General features: G+C 45.8%; 1 protein-coding gene across 1 annotated transcript in view; it reads right to left on the bottom strand.

Annotated features, from left to right (window-relative positions):
* The window catches only part of LOC149428799 (tapasin-related protein-like), a gene marked incomplete at its 3' end in the record, with an annotated part of 30,395 nt that extends 5,561 nt beyond the window's left edge, over positions 1-24,834 (bottom strand). Inside the window, exons 1-3 of the mRNA XM_089666986.1 lie at positions 24,760-24,834; positions 24,267-24,391; positions 1,939-2,166 (exon numbers count right to left, since the gene is read on the bottom strand). Coding sequence (XP_089523112.1) covers positions 1,939-2,166; positions 24,267-24,318 — 280 coding nt within the window. The remainder of the gene's footprint in view (positions 1-1,938; positions 2,167-24,266; positions 24,392-24,759) is intronic.
* Between the last annotated feature and the right edge of the window lie 938 nt (positions 24,835-25,772).

The following is a 25,772-nucleotide window of genomic DNA, read 5'->3' as shown; positions in this document are numbered from 1 at the left end:
CTGCCAGGCCTCTACTGCAACTGTCTTCAGTTCCTGCTTGTTCTTGGGGCATTTTCCCTTCAGTTTTGTCTTCAGCAAGTGAAATGCTCAATCGGATTCAGGTCAGGTGATTGACTTGGCCATTGCAGAACATTCCACTTCTTTCCCTTAAAAAACTCTTTGGTTGCTTTTGCAGTCTGCTTTGGGTCATTGTCCATCTGCACTGTGAAGCGTCCAATGAGTTGTGAAGCATTTGGCTGAATATGAGCAGATAATATTCCCGAAACACTTCACAATTCATCCTGCTGCTTCTGTCAGCAGTCACATCATCAATAAATACAAGAGAACCAGTTCCATTGGCAGCCATACATGCCCACGCCATGACACTACCACCACCATGATCACTGATGAGGTGGTATGCTTAGGATCATGAGCAGTTCCTTCTCCATACTCTTCTCTTCCCATCACTCTGGTACAAGTTGATGTCGGTCTCATCTGTCCATAGGATGTTGTTCCAGAACTGTGAAGGCTTTTTTACATGTCGTTTGGCAAACTCTAATCTGGCCTTCCTGTTTTTGAGGCTCACCAATGGTTTACGTCTTGTGGTGAACCCTCTGTATTCACTCTGGTGAAGTCTTGTCTTGATTGGTGACTTTGACACACATACACCTACCTCCTGGAGAGTGTTCTTGATCTGGCCAACTGTTGTGAAGGGTGTTTTCTTCACCAGGGAAAGAATTCTTCGCTCATCCACCACAGTTGTTTTCTGTGGTCTTCCGGGTCTTTTGGTGTTGTTGATCTTACCGGTGCGTTCCTTCATTTTAAGAATGTTCCAAACAGTTGTTTTGGCCACGCCTAATGTTTTTGTTATCTCTCTGATGGGTTTGTTTTGTTTTTTCAGCCTAATGATGGCTTCACTGATAGTGACAGCTCTTTGGATCTCATCTTGAGAGTTGACAGCAACAGATTCCAAATGCAAATAGTACACTTGAAATGAACTCTGGACCTTTTATCTGCTCATTGTAATTGGGATAATGAGGGAATAGCACACACCTGGCCATGGAACAGCTGAGAAGCCAATTGTCCCATTACTTTTGGTCCCTTAACAAGTGGGAGGCACATATGCAAACTGTTGTAATTCCTACACCGTTCACCTGATTTGGATGTAAATACCCTCAAATTAAAGCTGACAGTCTGCAGTTAAAGCACATCTTGTTCGTTTCATTTCAAATCCATTGTGGTGGTGTATAGAGCCAAAAATGTTAGAATTGTGTCGATGTCCCAATATTTATGGACCTGACTGTATGTGACATCTGCGTCCAGTCTGATTTTTTTTTCCTCCATCTTGTGATGGGGGGAAAAAGAGACCAACATGCATCTGCCTATATCCTCCACCTTCTGGTCAGAATATTAAAAGTAGACATAGGCTCAAAGTTACTATGATCAGTCCAATAAAACTGAATGAGCCCAAAAGTGGGTGGACATAGGCGGACACACATTTGCTTAAATTTGGCCACCCTTAGGGATATATTGCAGTCCATTTTTGAACCCTGTAATCTTGGGTCAAAAATAGACTGCTGGAATGTTCTTGTGAAAGAACACAAGCCATTGCTGACTGCTCTAGCTGCTTGTACTGAGAAGTAATTCATTATTAAAGAGCCTCAAAGACCACAACAGTTGGGTTTCAGTTTCTAACAAAGAGTTCACATTAGAGAGCTGACAGGCTGCCAAGCATCTGCTCTTCATAGCTATAGGCGAAGGAGCTGTGATGTTTACACATCTCTGCTGTGAACTTTCAAGATGAATTTCTCCACAGTGCCTATGGCTACAGAGATGAATGAAGGCTAACACTAAACCCTCTTAATAAATATTAGCTCATAAAAATGTCAGCTTTCAGCACCAACAAGGTCAGCTGTCAGCATGTGAACATGGCGTAGCCCATACATGGTGGATACTGACCTGTGGCTTCCAGAATAGGCACCTCTGTGTCTTCTGGCGTCTGATAATCAGGCATAGTCTCTGACTGCTGTTCTTCTGTCACTGTCAGGTTGCGCAGGACGAACGTCACCTTCTGTCGCGTGAATGAAAGCCCGGATGCTCCTGGCTCCAGCAAGACGTATTCACAGGGGAGGAGAACATCTACAGGATGCTGGATCTGGGGTAACGCTGCACACCGGATTTGGGGACCTGAAACAAAATGGGTCTAAGTACTCCAGTGTCTGTGCTTAGTCATTGACATCTATGTCTTCCTAACTCATTCTTCATCCCTGTAACTGCCATTTTGTTATTAGATTCAGAATTTTAGCAATGGCAGAGGTTGGTAGCTTCGTCCTTGACCATGGTTGCACCAAATTGCCCCCACCTGCTGCTTCTGCCCCCCCTTACCATTGTCAAAGGAATTTTAGGGGAGGTCAAGTGGATGATTGGGCAGTAGAAAGGGGACGGAGGGGTGGAAACTTTACGTCTTGCTCCTGGCTCCAGCAAGACGTATTCACAGGGGAGGAGAACATCTACAGGATGCTGGATCTGGGGTAATGCTGCACACCGGATTTGGGGACCTGAAACAAAATGGGTCTAAGTACTCCAGTGTCTGTCCTTAGTCACTGACATCTATGTCTTCCTAACTCATTCTTCATCCCTGTAACTGCCATTGCTAAAATTCTGAAGCAAATAACAAAATGGCAGTTACAGGGATGAAGAATGAGTTAGGAAGACATAGATGTCAGTGACTAAGGACAGACACTGGAGTACTTAGACCCATTTTGTTTCAGGTCCCCAAATCCGGTGTGCAGCATTACCCCAGATCCAGCATCCTGTAGATGTTCTCCTCCCCTGTGAATACGTCTTGCTGGAGCCAGGAGCAAGACGTAAAGTTTCCACCCCTCCGTCCCCTTTCTACTGCCCAATCATCCACTTGACCTCCCCTAAAATTCCTTTGACAATGGTAAGGGGGGGCAGAAGCAGCAGGTGGGGGCAATTTGGTGCAACCATGGTCAAGGACGAAGCTACCAACCTCTGCCATTGCTAAAATTCTGAATCTAATAACAAAATGGCAGAGTTTGGTAGCTTCGTCCTTGACCATGGTTGGACCAAACTGCCCCCACCTGCTGCTTCTGCCCCCCCCTTTACAATTGTCGAAGGAATTTTAGGCGAGGTCAAGTGGATGATTGGGGCAGTAGAAAGGGAACGGGAGGGGCGGATGCAAACTTTATGGTACCTTACACACTTGGATTAGCACACCCAAAAATTCTCCTAGCCCCCCATCAGCAGCCCAACGTTAACAAGTGATATTGGAGCCTGTGGGCAGTCCTTGTTGTGCAGACAGAGCCCAGGACACCCAGCACTTTGCTGCCAGCAATCCATTTCCTTCCTGCTCCTGGTGGCTGCCATCCACACAAGGGATAGAACTCTACCTCCCTCCAGCCCCGGCCCAGTCCCTCTCCAGTTGCAGAGAACACTCTCTAAAGAGGTCTGTTGTTATGTGTTGTAATGCAGAGGCTTAAGGCCTCTTTCCCCCGGGCGTTCCGTGTGTCCGTTTTTCATCTGTCTGTTTATGGATGAAAAACGGACCCCCTTGTATTTTTATGGACTTGCGGATGTAAACGGATGAACATCTTTTTACATCTGTTAATGTCCGCATCCGTTAACATCTGTTTTTTTTTAACAGAAGAAAACCCTATTTTTCTTCCGCAAAAAAAAGGCGAAAAACGGATGTCAACAGATGTCAACGGATGTAAATGGACCAAAAACGGATGTAGACGGATGAAAATGGGTCTAAAAGGATGAAAAACGGATGTAAACATTTGAAAAACGGATGATAAAAGGATATAAATGGATGAAAAGCAGATTTAAACCAATAAAAACGGATGCAAACAGATGAAAAACGGTTGTAAACGGATGAAAAATGGATGTAAACCAACGTAAACTGATGAAAAACTGATGAAAAATGGATGTTAACGGATGAAAAACGAATTTAAACCAATGTAAACAGATGATAAATGGATGAAAAATGGTTGAAAAAACAGATGAGTAAACGGATGAAAAAAGGATGTAAATGGATGAAAAACAGATTTATATCAATGTAAACAGATGATAAACGGATGGAAAAACGGATGGAAACGAATGAAAAATGGATGTAAACTGATGTAAAACAGATTTAAACCAATATAAACAGATGAAAAACCGGATGAGCAAATGGATAAAAAAAAGGATGTAAATGGATGAAAAACAGATTTAAACCAATGTAAACGGATGAAAAAACCGATGTAAACACATGAAAAACAGATTTAAACCAATGTAAACTGATGAAAAACAGATAAGAAATGGATGTAAACGGATGAAAAATGGATTTAAACCAATGTAAACAGATGATAAATGAATGAAAAATGGATGAAGAAAAAGAATGATAAAACGGATGAGTAAACAGATGAAAAAAAGGTTGTAAACTGATGAAAAACAGATTTAAAGCAATGTAAAGAGATGAAAAATGGATAAAAATGGATGTAAACGAATGAAAACAGATTTAAACCAATGTAAACTGATGAAAAACAGAGAGAAAATGGATGTAAATGGATGAAAAAACGGATTTAAACCAATGTAAATTGATGAAAAATGGATGAAAAAACGGATGTAAATGGATGAAAAATGGATTTAAACCAATGTAAACGGATAAAAACGGATGGAAAAAAATGGCTGTAAAGGGATGAAAAAGATGAAAAAATAGATGTAAACTCATCCGTTTTTTTTCTTGGAAAAAATGTGACTGAACTGAAGAAAAAAAAAAGGAACGTCCGTGTAAAAGGACACTAAAGGGTTAGTTCCCCCAGTCATTTACACACACGCATTTAGTTTCCATACAGCCTTGTTGCTAGGACGTTGCTAAGGCACTCCTATCTATTACTGCTCACCTCCACCTCCACCATTGTCCGTTGTTTGCTGGCACTACTTGCAGTAAAGGTTGTTGCGTGTTATAGGGTTGGTTAACCTTTACCACATAACTGCCTGTAGATAACTACAGACTCCTGTGATGGTGGAGGCAAACAGTGATGGCCGGCAGGGCCTTAGCAACACAGGATGATGGGACCTCTGGGAGTTTTTTGGTGAGGCTTCAGGGGGTACATAGATGGCCTACACCTATAGCAAGGCCAATATGTAACTTTGGTCAAAGCTGTGCAGTTTACCTACATAGGGGAAGGTGTGTGTGTGCTGGGGAGCCGAGGGGATTGGGCTTGCTGCATGGAAATGGCTAGGGTAGGGGGCCTGTAATACTGTGGTGGCGGGGGGTCTGTGTCAGTGTTGCAGTGCTATCTGATTAGGGATTGGCTGCACTGTTGTACCCAGTGAGCAGTACTGTAGGGGGATCCATGTGACTGACCCTTGAACACTGCTGTACATGATGTCTGCACTGTATATATTATATACTTTTGACCCCAGCGTTGTCTTGGTTGCCTGCCTATGCTGTGCTCAGCTTCACAACTATTTTTCTTAGATTTTTTTTTATGATAGGCTCAGATCAAATATTAGTTTTTGGTGTGTAGAAAATTATTTTTTTCTGTAAATGGCGATTTGTCCCAGTTTGTATCTCTGAGTATTCAGCTCGGTGCTTTTCTATTTTCAGAGTCGTCTGGACCTCTTGTGTCTATAATATGGTGAAGTGTAGAGGGGAGGATGCAGCACTGCGAGCCGTGTGCTGGGAAGGGACACTTTTTCATGGCACCTTCTGGAGTTTGGAGTGAAGGGGGAAGCGGTCTGGTGAAGCTGGAAGAGTGTGCGGTGTCGGCGTGGAGCGGAGTTCCTCCGGAGTCCTGACTGCTGGGCCGGCCCGTGTACTACAGAGACTGAGTCTTTATTCTCCGACTTCTCTGCTGCGGCTGGTAAGTCACAAAACCCTTCACTTCCCGACCCCACTGACACCAATGGTTGTTGTTGCCAGTGACACCGGAATGTCACACCAGATACCTCTAAAACAGGAGTCTCCAAAATCTTCAGTCGGACGGCCACATTGTGTTTTTTTTACAAGTTTTCATGTGGCCAAAAATTAAAAATAAAACGCAATTAGAGCCCCTCTTACATCAGGGTCCCCATTAGATTCCCTTTTACATCAAGATTCCTATCAGAGACCCCATTATATCAGAATCCCCCCTTACATCAGGTCCTCCCTACATCAGAGACCCCATTATATCAGAATCCCCCCTTACATCAGAGACCCCATTATATCAGAATCCCCCCTTACATCAGAGACCCCATTATATCAGAATCCCCCCTTACATCAGAGACCCCATTATATCAGAATCCCCCCTTACATCAGGTCCTCCCTATATCAGAGACCCCATTATGTCAGAATCTCCCCTTACATCAGGTCCTCCCTACATAAGAGACCCCATTATATCAGAATCCCCCCTTACATCAGAGACCCCATTATATCAGAATCCCCCCTTACATCAGCTCTTCCCTACATCAGAGACCCCATTATATCAGAATCCCCCCTTACATCAGGTCCTCCCTACATAAGAGACCCCATTATATCAGAATCCCCCCTTACATCAGGTCCCCCCTTACATCAGAGACCCCATTATATCAGAATCCCCCCTTACATCAGAGACCCCATTATATCAGAATCCCCCCTTACATCAGGTCTTCCCTACATCAGAGACCCCATTATATCAGAATCCCCCCTTACATCAGGTCCTCCCTACATAAGAGACCCCATTATATCAGAATCCCCCCTTACATCAGGTCCTCCCTACATCAGAGACCCCATTATATCAGAATCCCCCCTTACATCAGGTCCTCCCTACATAAGAGACCCCATTATATCAGAATCCCTCCTTACATCAGAGACCCCATTATATCAGAATTCCCCCCTTACATCAGGTCCTCCCTACATAAGAGACCCCATTATATCAGAATCCCCCCTTACATCAGGTCCTCCCTACATCAGAGACCCCATTATATCAGAATCCCCCCTTACATCAGGTCCTCCCTACATAAGAGACCCCATTATATCAGAATCCCTCCTTACATCAGAGACCCCATTATATCAGAATCCCCCCTTACATCAGGTCCTCCCTACATAAGAGACCCCATTATATCAGAATCCCTCCTTACATCAGAGACCCCATTATATCAGAATTCCCCCCTTACATCAGGTCCTCCCTACATAAGAGACCCCATTATATCAGAATCCCCCCTTACATCAGGTCTTCCCTACATCAGAGACCCCATTATATCAGAATCCCCCCTTACATCAGGTCCTCCCTACATCAGAGACCCCATTATATCAGAATCCCCCCTTACATCAGGTCCTCCCTACATAAGAGACCCCATTATATCAGAATCCCTCCTTACATCAGAGACCCCATTATATCAGAATCCCCCCTTACATCAGGTCCTCCCTACATAAGAGACCCCATTATATCAGAATCCCCCCTTACATCAGGTCCTCCCTACATCAGAGACCCCATTATATCAGAATCCCCCCTTACATCAGGTCCTCCCTACATCAGAGACCCCATTATATCAGAATCCCCCCTTACATCAGGTCCTCCCTACATAAGAGACCCCATTATATCAGAATCCCTCCTTACATCAGAGACCCCATTATATCAGAATTCCCCCCTTACATCAGGTCCTCCCTACATCAGAGACCCCATTATATCAGAATCCCCCCTTACATCAGGTCCTCCCTACATCAGAGACCCCATTATATCAGAATCCCCCCTTACATCAGGTCCTCCCTACATCAGAGACCCCATTATATCAGAATCCCCATCTGACATCAGGATCCCCAATAAAGACTTATGTCAGGACCCCCATCAGAGTCCTCCTTACATCAGAGACCCCCCCCCCCCCCTTACATCAGTGTCACAATTAGAATCCCCTCTTATGCCAGGGTCCACTCCCCAATAAAGACCCTCTTATGTCAGGACCCCCATCAGAGTCCCCCTTACATCAGGGTTACAGAGTTACCTTTTATGTCAGGGTCCCCATCAGAACCCCCACTTACATCAGAGTACCCCCCATTACATCAGGTTCCCTAATAAAGACCCCCATCAGAATCCTCCTGACATCAGAGACCGCCCTTACATCAGGGTCACATTAGAGTTCCTCTTTTTGTCAGGGTCCCCATCACAGCTCCCCAATACATCAGGGTCCCTAATAACATTCCCCTTATGTTAGGACCCTCATCAGAATCCTCCTTACATCAGACTCCTCTCCTTAGATCAGGGTCACCATTAGAGTTGGGTTCCCCATTAGAGCCCACCTTACATCAGATTCCCCCTTTATGTCAGGGTTTCCATCAGAGCCCCCCTTACATCAGAGTCCCCAATAAAGTCCCCCTTATGTCAGGACTCCATCAGACTCCCCTTTACATCTGAGTCCCTCCCTTACATCAGGTTCACCATTAGAGCCCTCTTATGCCAAGGTCCCCATGCATTAGAATCCCAATAATAGTCCCAATCATAGTCCCCCTTTCCTCAGAGTCCTCCTTTACACCAGGGTCCTCAATAAAGTCCCCCTTATGACAGGACTCCCATCAGACTCCCCTTTACATCAAAGTCCCTCCCTTACATCAGGGTCACCATTAGAGTCCCCCCCTTATGTCTAGGTCCCCATCAGGGTCCCCCATTACATCAGGGTCATCATAAGAGCCCCCTTATGTCAAGACCCCCATACATTAGAATCACAATAAGACTCCCCATCATAGTCCCCCTTTCCTCAGAGTCCTCCCTTACATCAGGGTCCCCAATAAAGTCCCCCTTATGACAGTACTCCCATCAGAATTCCCCTTACATCAGAGTCCCTCTCTTTCATCAAGATCACCATTAGAGTCCCCCCTTATGCCAAGGTCACCATCAGGGTCCCCCTTACATTGGAATCCCAATCAGCGTTCCCATTATAGTCCTCCTTACATCAGAGTCCTACTTTAGGCTCAGTTCACACTAGTGCAGGTGGAAGCCGCTACGGGACCCGCACTTCATCCAGCAGCTGCAACCACAAAAAGCGGGACCCACTTAATGGCACGCCACCAGCACTGGATATCACACCTGCACTGGGAACCACACTGTAGTGCGGTTCCCAGCGCGCGCTGAGATTTCTGGAAAGGTGCAGGAATCTTTTCCCTGCATTTTGTGAGGCATGACAGCCCTTTCAAATGAATGGACTGCTGCGCTGCGGCCCCCAAAATGGCACTAATGTGAACCGAGCCTTACAGAGTCCAGGTCCAGGTTGAGGGAAAATGAAAGCGGAGACTACAGGCGGCCTCTGCTGACCTCAGTCCTCAGTCTGCACCTTCAGGATACACCACTGACCTCAGCTGTGGGCCTGATAAAATATTTCTGCAAGATGGATGTGGTCCATGGACTGTAGTTTGGAGACCCCCGCACTAAAACCACAAATCTCTGTGTGTAAAGTGTATGATATGGACTGTGGACATGTAACATAACCAATTATCAATAGTCTGGGAAGAAACTGATTTGTGAGAAAAAAAAACCTAACCATTAACACCATTCTGTTTGGCCACACCCATATATAAATGGCCACACCCAGAAGCTATGAATCAAATCTCTACATACTTAGAGGAAAGGCATTGGTCAGGGACATTACAAGTTTTTTGATCAGAGATCAATTCCTCCAAAACTACAGGTGAAACTCGAAAAATGAGAATATGGTGCAAAAGTTCATTTATTTCAGTGCAGCAACTTAAAGGTGAAACTAATATATGAGACTCATTACATGCAAAGCAAGATACCGTATTTTTCACTCCATAAGACGCACTTTTTTCCCCCCAAAAAAGGGGGGAAAATGTCATTGCGTCTTATGGAGCGAATATGGAGCGGCCGGTCCGGTATTTCCACCGCCGCCGTGTCAGAATACCGGGCCGGCCGCTCAGCTCTGCAGTGGGACCTTATAGAGATGACTGCTGACCTTTGGGGAGGGGGGGGAGTGGGTACCTGAATCTGACAGGTACCCGCTCTTACTTCCACGGAGTTGTTCTTTGATCTTACCTGTTCCTCTAACCAGCGGCGCGCTGTCTTCCCGGCTTCTGTAATGTGGGCGCTGGGCATGACAACTGGGTGCCAAGTGCGCATGCGCAAGAAGCGGTGCTTTTTGTGAATGGTAAGGCGGTACCTGGGACACATGACAGATCCCAGAAGCCGCCGGACCAATCACAAAGCGCAAGTGCTTCTCGCTCATGCGCACTGGGCACCCGGCTGTCATGCCGAGCGCCATTACAGAAGCCGGGAAGACAGCGCTCGGCTGGATTGAGGAACAGGTAAGATCAAAGAACAACTGCGGAAGTAAGAGCGGGTACCTGTCAAATTCAGGTACCTGCTCCCCCCCCCCCCTCCCCAAAGGTCAGCAGTCATCTCATGTACTGTCTGCAGTCTCTGGTCATCCCTGTGCTGTCTGCAGTCTCTGGTCATCCCTGTGCTGTCTGCAGTCTCTGGTCATCCCTGTACTGTCCAGTCTCTGGTCATCCCTGTACTGTCCGCAGTCTCTGGTCATCTCCTGTACTATGTCCGCAGTCTCTGGTCATCCCTGTACTATGTCCGCAGTCTCTGGTCATCCCCTGTACTATGTCCGCAGTCTCTGGTCATCCCCTGTACTATGTCCGCAGTGTCTGGTCATCTCCTGTACTATGTCCGCAGTCTCTGGTCATCTCCTGTACTGTGTCCGCAGTCTCTGGTCATCTCCTGTACTGTCCGCAGTCTCTGGTCATCCCCTGTACTGTGTCCGCAGTCTCTGGTCATCCCCTGTACTGTGTCCGCAGTCTCTGGTCATCTCCTGTACTGTGTCCGCAGTCTCTGGTCATCTCCTGTACTGTGTCCGCAGTCTCTGGTCATCTCCTGCACTGTGTCCGCAGTCTCTGGTCATCTCCTGTACTGTCCGCAGTCTCTGGTCATCCCATGTACTATGTCCGCAGTCTCTGGTCATCCCTGTACTGTGTCCGCAGTCTCTGGTCATCCCTGTACTATGTCCGCAGTCTCTGGTCATCCCTGTACTATGTCCGCAGTCTCTGGTCATCCCTGTACTGTGTCCGCAGTCTCTGGTCATCCCTGTACTGTGTCCGCAGTCTCTGGTCATCCCTGTACTATGTCCGCAGTCTCTGGTCATCCCTGTACTATGTCCGCAGTCTCTGGTCATCTCCTATACTGTCCGCAGTCTCTGGTCATCTCCTGTACTGTCCGCAGTCTCTGGTCATCTCCTGTACTGTCCGCAGTCTCTGGTCATCTCCTGTACTATGTCCGCAGTCTCTGGTCATCTCCTGTACTATGTCCGCAGTCTCTGGTCATCCCTGTGCTGTCCGCAGTCTCTGGTCATCCCTGTGCTGTCCGCAGTCTCTGGTCATCCCTGTGCTGTCCGCAGTCTCTGGTCATCCCTGTGCTGTCCGCAGTCTCTGGTCATTTCCTGTACTATGTCTGCAGTCCATTAGTTCAGAATTTTTTTTTTCCTGTTTTCTTCCTCTAAAACCTAGGTGCGTCTTATGGAGCGAAAAATATGGTAGTTCAAGCCGTGATTTGTCATCATTGTGATGATTATGGCTTACAGCTCATGAAAACCCCAAATCCACAATGTCAGAAAATGAGAATATTCCATGCAATCAATACAACAAGGATTGTACATAGAACAATATCGGACCTCTGAAAAGTAGAAGCTGCATATGTACTCAGTACTTGGTTTGGGCCCCTTTTGCAGCAATTACTGCCTCAATGCGGCATGGCATGGAAGCTATCAGCCTGTGGCACTGCTGAGGTGTTATGGAAGACCAGGATGCTTCAATAGCATTACTGAAATAAATGAACTTTTGCACGATATTCTAATTTTATGAGTTTCACCTGTATTTGTAAAGGGTTATGTTACACCTACACAGTCCATTGGAGTGAAAAAAATGGGGTTATTATTGTGCTGTGGGGTTATTATTGTGTTGTGGGGTTATTATTTGTGTTGTGGGGTTATTATTGTGTTGTGGGGTTATTATTTGTGTTGTGGGGTTATTATTTGTGTTGTGGGGTTTTTATTGTGTTGTGGATTATTATTGTGTTGTGGGATTATTATTGTGTTGTGGATTATTATTGTGTTGTGGATTATTATTGTGTTGTGGGGTTATTATTGTGTTGTGGGGTTATTATTGTGTTGTGGGGTTATTATTGTGTTGTGGGGTTATTATTGTGTTGTGGATTATTATTGCGTTGCGGATTATTATTGCGTTGTGGGGTTATTATTGCGTTGCGGATTATTATTGCGTTGTGGGGTTATTATTGCGTTGCGGATTATTATTGCGTTGTGGGGTTATTATTGCGTTGTGGATTATTATTGTGGTGGGGATTATTATTGTGTTGTGGATTATTATTGTGTTGTGGGGTTATTATTGTGTTGTGGGGTTATTATTGTGTTGTGGATTATTATTGTGTTGGGGATTATTATTGTGTTGTGGGGATTATTATTGCGTTGCGGGTTATTATTGCGTTGCGGATTATTATTGCGTTGTGGGGTTATTATTGTGTTGTGGATTATTATTGTGTTGTGGGTTATTATTGTGTTGTGGGATTATTATTGTGTTGTGGGGTTATTATTGTACTGTGGGGTTATTATTGTGTTGTGGATTATTATTGTGTTGTAGGGTTATTACTTTGCTCGGTATAATATTGTACTGTGGGGTTGTTATTGTGCTGGAGGTTATGGTTATGCTGCAGATTACTATTGTGCTGTGGGGGTTATTATTGTGCTGTGGGATTATTGTACTGTTGAGTTATAACTACTTTCACACTGATCTGTGTTTGCGGTTTTGCTGTGTTTTTACCACGGTGCATTTGACTCAAAAACAGCTCCAAAAATGCAACGTGGGTGTGTTTTTGATGTGTTTTTCCCGCATTTTGCGTTGATTTCAATTCTTTATCGCACTAAAACTGCAGCAAACAGGATTTTAAAAAACACCAGACCCACAATGGATCAGTGTGAAGAGTTCCATAGGAATACATCACACATTTTTCTAATGGATCAGTGTGAAAGCAGCGATAATATTGTGCTGGGGGTTATTATTGTGCTGGGGTATTATGGCTCTATGGTGCTATTATTGTGCTGGGGTGTTATTATTGTGCTGGGGTGTTATTATTGTGCCGGGGTATTATTATTGTACTGGGGTTATTATTGTGCTGTGGGGTTTTCATTATGCTGGGGTTATTATTGTGCTGTGGGGTTACTATTGTGCTGGCTTTATTATTTTGCTGTGGGGTTATTGTTGTGCTGGGATTATACTTGTGCTGTGGGGTTATCATTGTGCTCAGATTATTATTGTACTCTAGGGTTTTTTTTTTTGCGCTGGGGTTATTATTTTGCTGGGGGTTATTGCTTTCCCTAAAGCCTGGTTCACACTATGTGGGTCAGTTGACGGAGTGGGAATGGCATCTGTTCCCACACCCTCAACCACCTGCAGCTGAATCATACTGCTCTTTCAAGGCGCGCTGGACTGCTATTGCTATTCATTCTGAATGGCACCCCTACGCATCTCAGCCCGCAGCGCTATTTCAGGTGCGGGAACTGCAGGGAAACCACATGGTCAAAAAGACCATGCGGTTTCCCTGCAGATGCGTTTTTTAAAAGATGCATGCACCTTTTTTGTGCGGGACATGCAGCACAACAGCCCATTCAAATGAACTGGGTCCAACACTTGCTGGGGGGTTATTGCTGGGGTTTATCATTGTTGGCCCTATCACTTGCTTGGGGTTATTGCGTGCTCTGACATTTGCTGGGGTTATTCCTTGCCCTGACATTTGCTTGGGGTTATTGCTTGTCCTGACATATGCTGGGGGTTATTGCTTGTCCTGACATTTGCTGGGGGTTATTGCTTGTCCTGACATTTGCTGGGGGTTATTGCTTGTCCTGACATTTGCTGGGGGTTATTGCTTGTCCTGACATTTGCTGGGGGTTATTGCTTGTCCTGACATTTGCTGGGGGTTATTGCTTGTCCTGACATTTGCTGGGGGTTATTGCTTGTCCTGACATTTGCTGGGGGTTATTGCTTGTCCTGACATTTGCTGGGGGTTATTGCTTGTCCTGACATTTGCTGGGGGTTATTGCTTGTCCTGACATTTGCTGGGGGTTATTGCTTGTCCTGACATTTGCTGGGGGTTATTGCTTGTCCTGACATTTGCTGGGGGTTATTCCTTGCCCTGACATTTGCTGGGTGTTATCCCTTGCCCTGACATTTGCTGGGGGTTATTGCTTTACCTGACATATGCTGGGGGTTATTGCTTGTCCTGACATTTGCTGGGGGTTATTCCTTGCCCTGACATTTGCTGGGGGTTATTGCTTTTCCTGACATATGCTGGGGGTTATTGCTTGTCCTGACATTTGCTGGGGGTTATTCCTTGCCCTGACATTTGCTGGGGGTTATTCCTTGCCCTGACATTTGCTGGGGGTTATTGCTTGTCCTGACATTTGCTGGGGGTTATTGCTTTTCCTGACATTTGCTGGGGGTTATTGCTTTTCCTGACATTTGCTGGGGGTTATTGCTTGTCCTGACATTTGCTGGGGGTTATTCCTTGCCCTGACATTTGCTGGGGGTTATTGCTTCTCCTGACATTTGCTGGGGGTTATTCCTTGCCCTGACATTTGCTGGGGGTTATTGCTTGTCCTGACATTTGCTGGGGGTTATTCCTTGCCCTGACATTTGCTGGGGGTTATTGCTTTTCCTGTCATATGCTGGGGGTTGTTTGCTTGTCCTGACATATGCTGGGGTTTTTTTGCTTGTCCTGACATATGCTGGGGTTTTTTTGCTTGTCCTGACATTTGCTGGGGGTTATTGCTTGTCCTGACATTTGCTGGGGGTTATTCCTTGCCCTGACATTTGCTGGGGGTTATTGCTTTTCCTGACATATGCTGGGGTTTTTTTGCTTGTCCTGACATATGCTGGGGGTTATTCCTTGCCCTGACATTTGCTGGGGGTTATTGCTTTTCCTGACATATGCTGGGGTTTTTTTACTTGTCCTGACATATGCTGGGGTTTTTTTGCTTGTCCTGACATATGCTGGGGTTTTTTTGCTTGTCCTGACATATGCTGGGGTTTTTTTGCTTGTCCTGACATATGCTGGGGTTCTTGCTTGTCCTAAAGGAGGGTGTTCTGTAGTCCAGCAGAACGTGACTAGACTGACAACGCTGCCTGAGATTTTAGTGCAGCAGAGACAAACAGGAAGTTTTGAGCTCACTGCATTTCTGGCAGATCAATGGGCATTGTTTTGTACTTAAGGAAAATGTCTTATCTTGTGTAATGGCCAGTAAATGTCATGGCAGCTTTACATTTCTAGTCCAGTACAGCACTGATATGGGCTCACTATCATCAACACAAATAGCTTGATGCACACAGCTAGTAAGCTCAATGCGTCATCTTCTCTGCAGATGCAGTCATGGCCAAGGATATTGGCATCCCCGCGTTTCTGTCAGGTGGTGCACTACTTCACCCAGGGAATTGTTGCAATCGCAAATGTTTCGGCATTCTCATGTTTATTTCTTTTGTTTGTTTTGGTATGATGTGAAAAAACCAGAGAGGCAGGGGGCCAAATCTGGCGCATTCTACGCAGGACTCCAAAAATGGACTGGACAAAATGATTGGCACCCTCAATTTAATATTCGGCAGCACAACCCTTGGAAAAAATAACTGAAATCACCTCCACCTAAGACAGTGGTTCTGAACCTTTCTAACGCCGCGACCCCTTAATACAGTTCCTCATGTTGTGGTGACCCCCAACCATAAAATTATTTTCGTTGCTACTTCATAACTGTAATTTTGCAGTAGGAGGAATAGTGCCACGTCATTGGTGTCAGTGGGAGGAATAGTGCCCCATCATTGGTGTCAGTGGGAGGAATAGTGCTCCATCATTGGTGTCAGTGGGAGGAATAGTGCCCCATCATTGGTGTCAGTGGGAGGAATAGTGCCCCATCATTGGTGTCAGTGGGAGGAATAGTGCTCCATCATTGGTGTCAGTGGGAGGAATAGTGCCCCATCATTGGTGTCAGTGGGAGGAATAGTGCCCCATCATTGGTGTCAGTGGGAGGAATAGTGTCCCATCATTGGTATCAGTGGGAGGAATAGTGTCCCATCATTGGTGTCAGTGGGAGGAATAGTGTCCCATCATTGGTATCAGTGGGAGGAATAGTGCCCCATCATTGGTGTCCGTGGGAGGAATAGTGCCCCATCATTGGTGTCAGTAGGAGGAATAGTGCCCCATCATTGGTGTCGGTGGGAGGAATAGTGCCCCATCATTGGTATCAGTGGGAGGAATAGTGCCCCATCATTGGTATCAGTGGGAGGAATAGTGCCCCATCATTGGTATCAGTGGGAGGAATAGTGCCCCATCATTGGTATCAGTGGGAGGAATAGTGCCCCATCATTGGTATCAGTGGGAGGAATACTGCCTCATCATTGGTGTCAGTAGGAGGAATAGTGCCTCATCATTGGTGTCAGTGGAAGGAATAGTGCTCCATCATTGGTATCAGTGGGAGGAACAGTGCCTCATCATTGGTGTCAGTAGGAGGAATAGTGCCTCATCATTGGTGTCAGTGGAAGGAATAGTGCTCCATCATTGGTATCAGTGGGAGGAATAGTGCCCCATCATTGGTGTCGGTGGGAGGAATAGTGCCCCATCATAGGTGTCAGTGGGAGGAGGAATAGTGTCCCATCATCGGTATCAATGGGAGGAATAGTGCCCCATCATTGGTATCAGTGGGAGGAATAGTGCCCCATCATAGGTGTCAGTGGGAGGAGGAATAGTGCCCCATCATTGGTGTCAGTGGGGGGAGGAATAGTGCCCCATCATAGGTGTCAGTGGGGGGAATAGTGCCCCATCATTGGTATCAGTGGGGGGAGGAATAGTGCCCCATCCTTGGTGTCAGTGGGGGGAGGAATAGTGCCCCATCCTTGGTGTCAGTGGGGGGAGGAATAGTGCCCCATCCTTGGTGTCAGTGGGGGGAGGAATAGTGCCCCATCCTTGGTGTCAGTGGGGGGAGGAATAGTGCCCCATCCTTGGTGTCAGTGGGGGGAGGAATAGTGCCCCATCCTTGGTGTCAGTGGGGGGAGGAATAGTGCCCCATCCTTGGTGTCAGTGGGGGGAGGAATAGTGCCCCATCCTTGGTGTCAGTGGGGGGAGGAATTGTGCCCCATCCTTGGTGTCAGTGGGGGGAGGAATTGTGCCCCATCGTTGGTGTCAGTGGGGGGAGGAATCGTGCCCCATCGTTGGTGTCAGTGGGGGAGGAATAGTGCCCCATCGTTGGTGTCATTTGGGGGAGGAATAGTGCCCCATCGTTGGTGTCAGTGGGAGGAATAGTGTCCCATCGTTGGTGTCAGTGGGAGGAATAGTGCCCCATCGTTGGTGTCAGTGGGAGGAATAGTGTCCCATCGTTGGTGTCAGTGGGAGGAATAGTGCCCCATCCTTGGTGTCAATGGGGGGAGGAATTGTGCCCCATCGTTGGTGTCAGTGGGGGGAGGAATCGTGCCCCATCCTTGGTGTCAGTGGGGGAGGAATAGTGCCCCATCATTGGTGTCATTTGGGGGAGGAATAGTGCCCCATCGTTGGTGTCAGTGGGAGGAATAGTGCCCCATCGTTGGTGTCAGTGGGAGGAATAGTGCCCCATTATTGGTATTAGTGACACCAATGATGGGGCACTATTCCCACTGACACCAATGATACTTACCTTGCAGACCCCTGCTCCAGCCTGGGCTCGCTCGCTCCCTCCCTCTCCCATGGTACCGACACTTACCTGTCAGCTGTCTTCCTTCTTCGGCCGCTCTCCTCCTCTTCACTCGCTCGATCTTCGCGGTGCCGCTCGGCTCCTCCTCTCCAAGCTCCACCTCCTTGCCAGTGATTGGCCGCCTGTGTGCCTCTCCTGAGCTACAGTGCCGGCGGCCAATCACAGGAGAGGATTGATCTCGAGGTGTGTCCAGATGACAGGGGCGGCATGTCATCCCGCCCACACCTGAGACGGCGGCGGCGAGGAGCGGTGTCTCGGTTCCTAAGACCATCGGAAATATGTGTTTTCCGATGGTCTTAGGCGACCCCTGTGGAAGCGTCGTTCGACCCCCAAAGGGGTCGCGACCCCCAGGTTGAGAACCGCTGACCTAAGAACTGTACTTGAATCACCTCCACCAGATCATCCCCCGCAGCTATCACCTTTTGTAGCCCCTCCCCCTTCCTTTAGATTGTAAGCTCCACGAGCCGGGCCCTCCTATTCCTTCTGTACTGAAATGTATTGTAATTGTACTGCCCCCCTTATATTGTACAGCGCTGCGCAGACTGTTGGTGCCATATAAATCCTGTATAATAATAATAATAATATGCTGGGGGTTATTCCTTGCCCTGACCCATGCTGGGAGATATCATTGCTAGCACTGACCGCAATGCTGAGGGTATATTTTGTTGCCACTGACACCATCAATGGGGGTTATTTCAGTGTACGCCCAGGCCCTATTTTACTTCAACTGTAGCAAAACAAAGGAACACATTACAAGTCATTAACTGTGAAGCTTCACCCATATCCACAAGTACACAGCAGGCAAGGCGCCCCACATGTAGGGGCGGACTGACAAATCATGGGGCCCCCAGGCAATAGGGGATCATGGGGCCCCTGTGTCCTTGCCCAAACTCAAAAAAGCCTATGAAAAAGGTACCAGGGGCATCTCATGGGGCCCCCTACTGACCCTGGGCCCTCGGGCAGTGCCTGAGTTTCCAAATGGTCAGTCCGCCCCTGCCCACATGTGTTGCATTTTACTTCCCTATTCCTTTAATGTGGGCAGCAGGCATCCCCCACGGCACACCTTATTTTACTTCTCAATCTGTTCAAGATGTCACTTCTTATTCTTTTCAAAAGTTGGCAAACAAGTTTTATTTTTACACCCACTGACACAAAATATAGAACTGGTTTATGCACTTGCTGTCCAGCAATGTACGGGACATTGCTACATACGTCTGACCAGGGGCGGACTGACCATTTGGAAACTCAGGCACTGCCCGAGGGCCCAGGGTCAGTAGGGGGCCCCATGAGATGCCCCTGGTACCTTTTTCATAGGTTTTTTGGAGTTTGGGCAAGGAAACAGGGGCCCCATGATCCCCTATTGCCCGGGGGCCCCATGAGTTGTCAGTCCGCCCCTGCGTCTGACCACTGCACTCTGCACTCTTCAGTGTGGTTAAAGGGGCCGCAGTCTGCATTTTATATTACACTGGGAATGGTTTCTATATACTGTAACGTCGTGTCTTTCATTTTCTGACCAATCATTTCTCATCATGTTATGTCTGCTGTTATTATTATAACATGGGATTCAGAGATGTGAAGACTTAGCTCCCCAGTCTATACTCCCAGCACCCCAATAAAATTTGTCTGGAGCCTCCCCTGCACCCAAGCACTTACACCCCCCCCCCCCCCCCCCAAAAAAAAATGTACAGTCCCCAGCTTGCCCCACATACACACATATGAACATAAACACACTTGTCAGGGATGCTAAATTGTGCTAAATGTTATATATATGTTACATGCAGGAGTGAGAGATATATATATATCATCCCATTATTCACAATTAGCTCTAAACTGATGTGCTGTAGGGGCTTTTAAAGTATCACCTATGGAAAATTTTGGGTACCGATGTTTGTTGTTGTCACTAGTGTGTGCACCATCAAAGCTTTACATGTTGGGTATCTAATTACTCAACATAAACTCATCTTTTACATTTTAAAATTGGGTAATATATTGTGCTTAATCAAAAAAACAGAGTAAGTGAGCGCTAGAATGAATATACAAACAAACAGCAGCTGTACACCAAAAAAGGCACCGTATACAACCTTCAGAGACGTAAATATAAAAGAGGAGAAGGTGCAGCGCTATGTGACTTAGTAGACAATAATAAAATCCAACACACATAATAAACAGTGACTACGTGCTGATAAAATAAGGCCACTAGGTGGTGGCTATGAAGTGAAAGAAGTGCAAAAATAAATAAAGGAGTCCAGTAAAAAGGGTGCTCTTAAGATCCGAGATGATCCTCAGACGTCCAATGTTTGGAACTGCCAGGTGATAAAAAATAGTAAAGATTGCGCACTCACCAGATACGCAATCTTTATGCGCATTTATATATGATGTCACTGGACCTCCGGTGTCATAAAACTGGTCTGGTCAGATCTGGTCAGTATGACTCTCATCGCCTGGTACTTGGATAGATGCGGCTGCTCTAAAGGTCTGGCTGGTTCCCACCAAGACTCAAATAAACAGAGAGAGCCACATAGTGTGATATCCTTGGAATATCTTTATTATATGCAGGTACAGGATAGCAGAGACAATCCAATAAGCAAAGAAAAGTACTGACCTAGATGTAAAAAAAGATGGCCGCCGGGGCCCCTCGTGGCACCGGCGGCGTGGCGTCCGACCTACTGTAGCCTTTCCTGTTTATTTGAGTCTTGGTGGGAACCAGCCAGACCTTTAGAGCAGCCGCATCTATCCCAAGTACCAGGCGATGAGAGTCATACTGACCAGATCTGACCAGACCAGTTTTATGACACCGGAGGTCCAGTGACATCATATATAAATGTGCATAAAGATTGCGTATCTGGTGAGTGCGCAGTCTTTACTATTTTTTATCACCTGGCAGTTCCAAACATTGGACGTCTGAGGTTCATCTCGGATCTTAAGAGCACCCTTTTTACTGGACTCCTTTATTTATTTTTGCACTTCTTTCACTTCATAGCCACCACCTAGTGGCCTTATTTTATCAGCACGTAGTCACTGTTTATTATGTGTGTTTGATTTTATTCTTGTCTACTAAGTCACATAGCGCTTCACCTTCTCCTCTTTAATATATTGTGCTTGTGTCCCCTAAAATTAACATTAGTGTTTTGGCTTTTTCTTTTTACTGAAAATATGGATTTGATAAAGAGTTGTGCTAACATGCGACTTAAAAATTGCAACAATCGCCATTTTATTCTTCAGGGTCTCTGCTTTAAGAAAATTATATAATGTATTGGGGGTTTAACAGATCTTCAGGCCTATGTGCATTTTAACATGTGCAGCAAAAAAACCCACAAAAACTGCAAAGAGGCTAAATAATTTAAAGCTTAAAGAATAAGTTCACCTTTTAGAAGAATAAATAATAAATGCACATTTTTTTTTGCAGGTAAAAAAATATGCATTTATTATTATTGTCTGCAGGAGCCTGGAAAGAATTGCATCGGCAATCAGTAGATGGCTGATGCAATGCAGGTCTCTGGCAGATGTACAGGGCAGGGGTGGACTGACAACTCATGGGGCCCCCGGGCAATAGGGGATCATGGGGCCCCTGTGTCCTTGCCCAAACTCAAAAAAGCCTATGATAAAGGTACCAGGGGCATCTCATGGGGCCCCCTACTGACCCCGGACCCCGAGTTTCCAAATGGTCAGTCCACCCCTGGTACGGGGTGTATGAGCAAGCAGATACTGTGACAGGAAGAATGAATGAACTACCACGGCGCTTTACAGCGCCATAGTAGTTCATTGAGGACTACAAGCTGACAGCCGCTAAGGCTGTTGCGACTTGTAGACTCTCATTCTGTGAATGAGTGTCGCAGCCGTGTGGGCTGAGACCCTCATGGCCACGGTTTTTAAAAATTTGACAGCAAGTGAGGAGGGAGAAGATCCCCCGCTAGCTGGCAAAGCAGGGATGGGGGGGGGGGGGGGGAGCGGGGGGGAGGGGCCGTCTGAACGTAACATGTTACATATTACACCCTGTATATGGGTGTAACGTGACATTACGAAAGGTGAACTTATCCTTTAACCCCTTCACGCCTGAGGGTACAACAAATCTAAATGCCTAAGCACAATTTTGCAACATTGGCGTGTTAATAAAACCGCACATATCATCACAACTTTGTACATCCGGGTGAATTATACCGCGTTGTTTTCAGGACAAATTGAGCTTTCATTTGGTGGTAAATGGTAACGGATATCTCCTGATTTTTTTTTTATTTTCAAAGGAAAACTGGCCCAAATTAGTAAAAAAAAAAAAATTAATTTTTTTATTGAGCTATGTGTTCCTTGTTACTACCATAACCTACCACCAAAGAACAACACAAAATAAATTCTCCAGCTCCTGACGATCGCAGCGATACCATATACGTGTATGTTATTTGTTGTTTGTACCCGGAGTGCAGCCCAGAAACAATAGTGTGCATTTTGTTTTTGTCTTTTTTTTTTTTTACCGAAAACATACGGATACTGACATTGACACTAACTAACTGACACTGATGCCATTTTTTTTTAAATCCTGACCTTTGACCCTGACCTTTTGACCTTGATCTTTGACCCTGACCTTGAACCAAACACTAACCCTGGCACTGAACTAGATCAAACCTTGATCTAGGTATTTTTTCTTTATTTTTTTAATAATTATAATTTTATTTTTAAATATTTATCTTTTTTTTTCAAACATTTTTTTTTCTCTATGCCGGAGTTAGAGAGATACAATGTATCTCTCTCCTCCATTCATAGAGAGAGAAAAAAAACAAGGGTGCTGGGCTGCACAGTGACTGATCACTGTGATAGCCAATCAGAGGCTATCACAGCGATCATGTGACCTGGAATCGGGAGTCCCGGGTCCCAATCGTTAGAACGGGACCCGGTGCTCTCAGTGACACCGCGATCTTTGTGCTGGGAGAGCGCAGTACGGCGCGCTCCCAGCACAAAGACAGGTACGCAAATATGTGGCCCCACGGAAAAAATCAGTTCTGTGAGGCCGCATTTTTTTAAAATCTGAATTTAAAAGGGGGATTGGAACTCCTGTGATGTTTTTATTGCTGTCTGTGTCCCTGTTAGGTAGGTTCGCCCTCTTATTGTCCAGAAAAGTAATAGAGGCGAAATCTTCCAAAGGGGACACTACGGTAGTTCTGGTGATCTGAGGGTCCCCCAGGAATTACCCTTAATTAGCAGAGATTTTCTCTCTTCTTGTTTTGGCTATGGAACAGGAAGCGAAGGTAAATCTCCCCAATGGGACACAGACAGGGGCAGACTGACATCTCATGGGGCCCCCGGGCAATAGGGGATCATGGGGCCCCTATGGCCATGCTCACACTCAAACCACACCTAAAAAAGCCTATAAAAGGTACCAGGAGCATTTCTTGGGGCCCCCTACTGACCCTGGGCCCTCGGGCAGTGCCCGAGTGCTCGAATGGTCAGTCCGCCCCTGGACACAGATGACAAAAAAAAAAAAACTGAAAGGGGTTATAACCAGGGGCAGACTGACAACTCATGGGGCACCCAGGCTAAAGGGGATCATGGGGCCCCTGTGTCCTTGCCCACACTCAAAAAAAGCCTATAAAAGGTACCAGTGGCATTTCATGGGGCCCCCTACTGTCCCCAGGCCCTCGGGCAGCGCCCGAGTGCTCGAATGGTCAGTCCGCCCCTGGTTATAACCCTTCCTTACTCTATCCAAAATGCAAAAAAAGTTTTGCCTATCGTTCTACTTCAAGTTTATGGAGTTACTGAGCCCTGACAACTACGTAGTCATATGCAATCACTTATTGTAGAAATAAATTCAAATCTTTTTTTCATTTTTGAAAGAGTAGTGGAGGGTTATAACCCCTGTCAGGTTTTTTTTGCCATCTGTGCCACACTGGGGAGATTTACCTTCACTTCCTATCCATAGCCAAACAGGAAGTGAGAGAAAATCCCTTCATCGTGTGGGAATCCCTGGTTGTCACCAGAACTAGTGTCCCCATTGGAAGATTTCCCCTATTTTCCTGTTCTGGTGACAACCCAAAATTTGGGATTTTCTTTGGTGATAAAAGTAAACAGGACAGAGGGTGAATCTCCCTAACGGGGGGGGGGGCACAGACAGCGATAGAAGCCTGACAGGGGTTCTAATCCCTCTCCACTCTGTCTAAAACGTAAAAAAATTGTTTTGCCTGTAGTTATATTTTAAACTTTCTGCAATTCTTTACAGATTACTAAACCCCAGTGTTCAGCGTCTGTTGGCTGTGGTGGGGGAGGGGCTGCCTGTCCTTGATTCAGACATATTTCCGTTCAGATCAATTTACACTGTTGTTCTGACTGGCATTGCCAGATGTCGCAGAGATAGATACGGGGGGGGGAATCATAATAATTTTACTGTGGACCCCCCCGAGAATTACAGGTAAGCCCCTTTCCCCACTCTATGTTAGATTTACTACATGATATGTAATTTTTTTTCCACTTCCTGCTTAACAAACCCTATCAGCATCTCCTCCCCCACATCCAAATTCCCCTTCCTTTTACCCCTCCCCCATATAATCTCTCACTGCTCAGTGTCAGGATCAGGCCGAGGAGGAGTAGAGGTCCAATCGTCTTCATGTCGGGTTCGGTCCGGCCGGGATCACCACAAATGTACGCAGATCTCACAACACAACCATCAGATAATGTCACCCTACAGAATGAACACACACAATGAGCGACACCTATCACAGTGCAACAACACAGACCATAAACACTGGATACAATGTATCCAAACAAAGTTGACAAAGAGATCACCTATAAACACAGAATAATAAACACTGGATACAATGTAACTAAGTACACAAAGAAATCATCAATAGAAAAAGTAACACTGAATAAAAACTGGATGCAATGTATCAAAATACTTCACAAGGAAATAATCTATAAACACAACGATAAGCACTGGATACAATGTAACAAAACAAAGTCTACAAAGAGATCAGAGTGGAGTGTAGGGATTCATGGGGGGATAAACCCATCACCGCTCACAGAAGAGGAGAGAAATCCAATATTACGTACAATCACACTGCACACCGACACACACTGAAAACGGCAAATTCATTCTCATACATTGTCTTTCACTTTCACATTTTAGCAAGTCACATGACACTTCCTTGAAACGCTCCGTACTAAAACTGTGTCTTCATTTAAAGGGGAACAGCAGTGCTTTCTGAAGGAATATTTCAGGCGTTGCATCCGCTATATATATATATATTACACACCATACATACTTTTTTCTTAAAGTGTTGATAAACCTATACATCTTTCAGTGAAATGTAGAAGCACCGTTTACACAGATGATTAACCTCCCTAGCGGTCTGATTATATCAGTATTTCTGTGCTCAAAGCGGTACATTGTTTTCAATGGTAATATGTTGTTTTTTTTTTATTGTAGGCCTGTATTTCTCACTGAAATCTGTCTGAGCAAGAGTCTAGTAAACATCCCGGGTATGATAAAGTTTGAAACACGAAATCATAAATTATAACAAATAATCATAAAAAATAATATAATAATAATTTTAATTCAATAATATAATCAAACCAAAAACACTGAAATGTGAAATATAGCGCCAAGTTCGCACATCGCTGAGCTCAGTCGCAGAATCGTTTTCAGTGTCTGATGAGGAATTTCCCCCACGAATCATTATCACTCAATTCTGCAAGTGGTTCTGATTTACTATCGCTGTTCTCTAGCCGGTCTAAAACCGCTTTTGAACTAAAGGGACGCTTTTTGGACGCCATGGACGTTTCTCAGTTTCCAGGCAGAAAGAACAGTAAAAATGCAGGCAGGGCGCCGGACAAAGCACTCGGGACAAAATGTATGTGAAATGGTTTGATACAGGAATGGAATACTATCAGATTTTAGTGTATTGAGTGAATGTCAAATTTTTACATTTTTTTAATTTCCCGACGGTTACGTCCCGTACGTCCCAACGCTCGCAGGGAACTGAACCCGGAAGACTGATGCCGGCATCGGCCGGAGGAGATGGCCAGGGACGCAGCAGGGGGGACATCGCGGGAGCGAAAGACAA

Source organism: Staurois parvus, unplaced genomic scaffold, assembly GCF_062004578.1.
Source record: "Staurois parvus isolate SC_StPar_1 unplaced genomic scaffold, SC_StPar_1.0 ptg002955l, whole genome shotgun sequence".
NCBI classification, from domain to species: domain Eukaryota; kingdom Metazoa; phylum Chordata; class Amphibia; order Anura; family Ranidae; genus Staurois; species Staurois parvus.
This window is presented reverse-complemented; position numbering and strand designations above follow the sequence as displayed.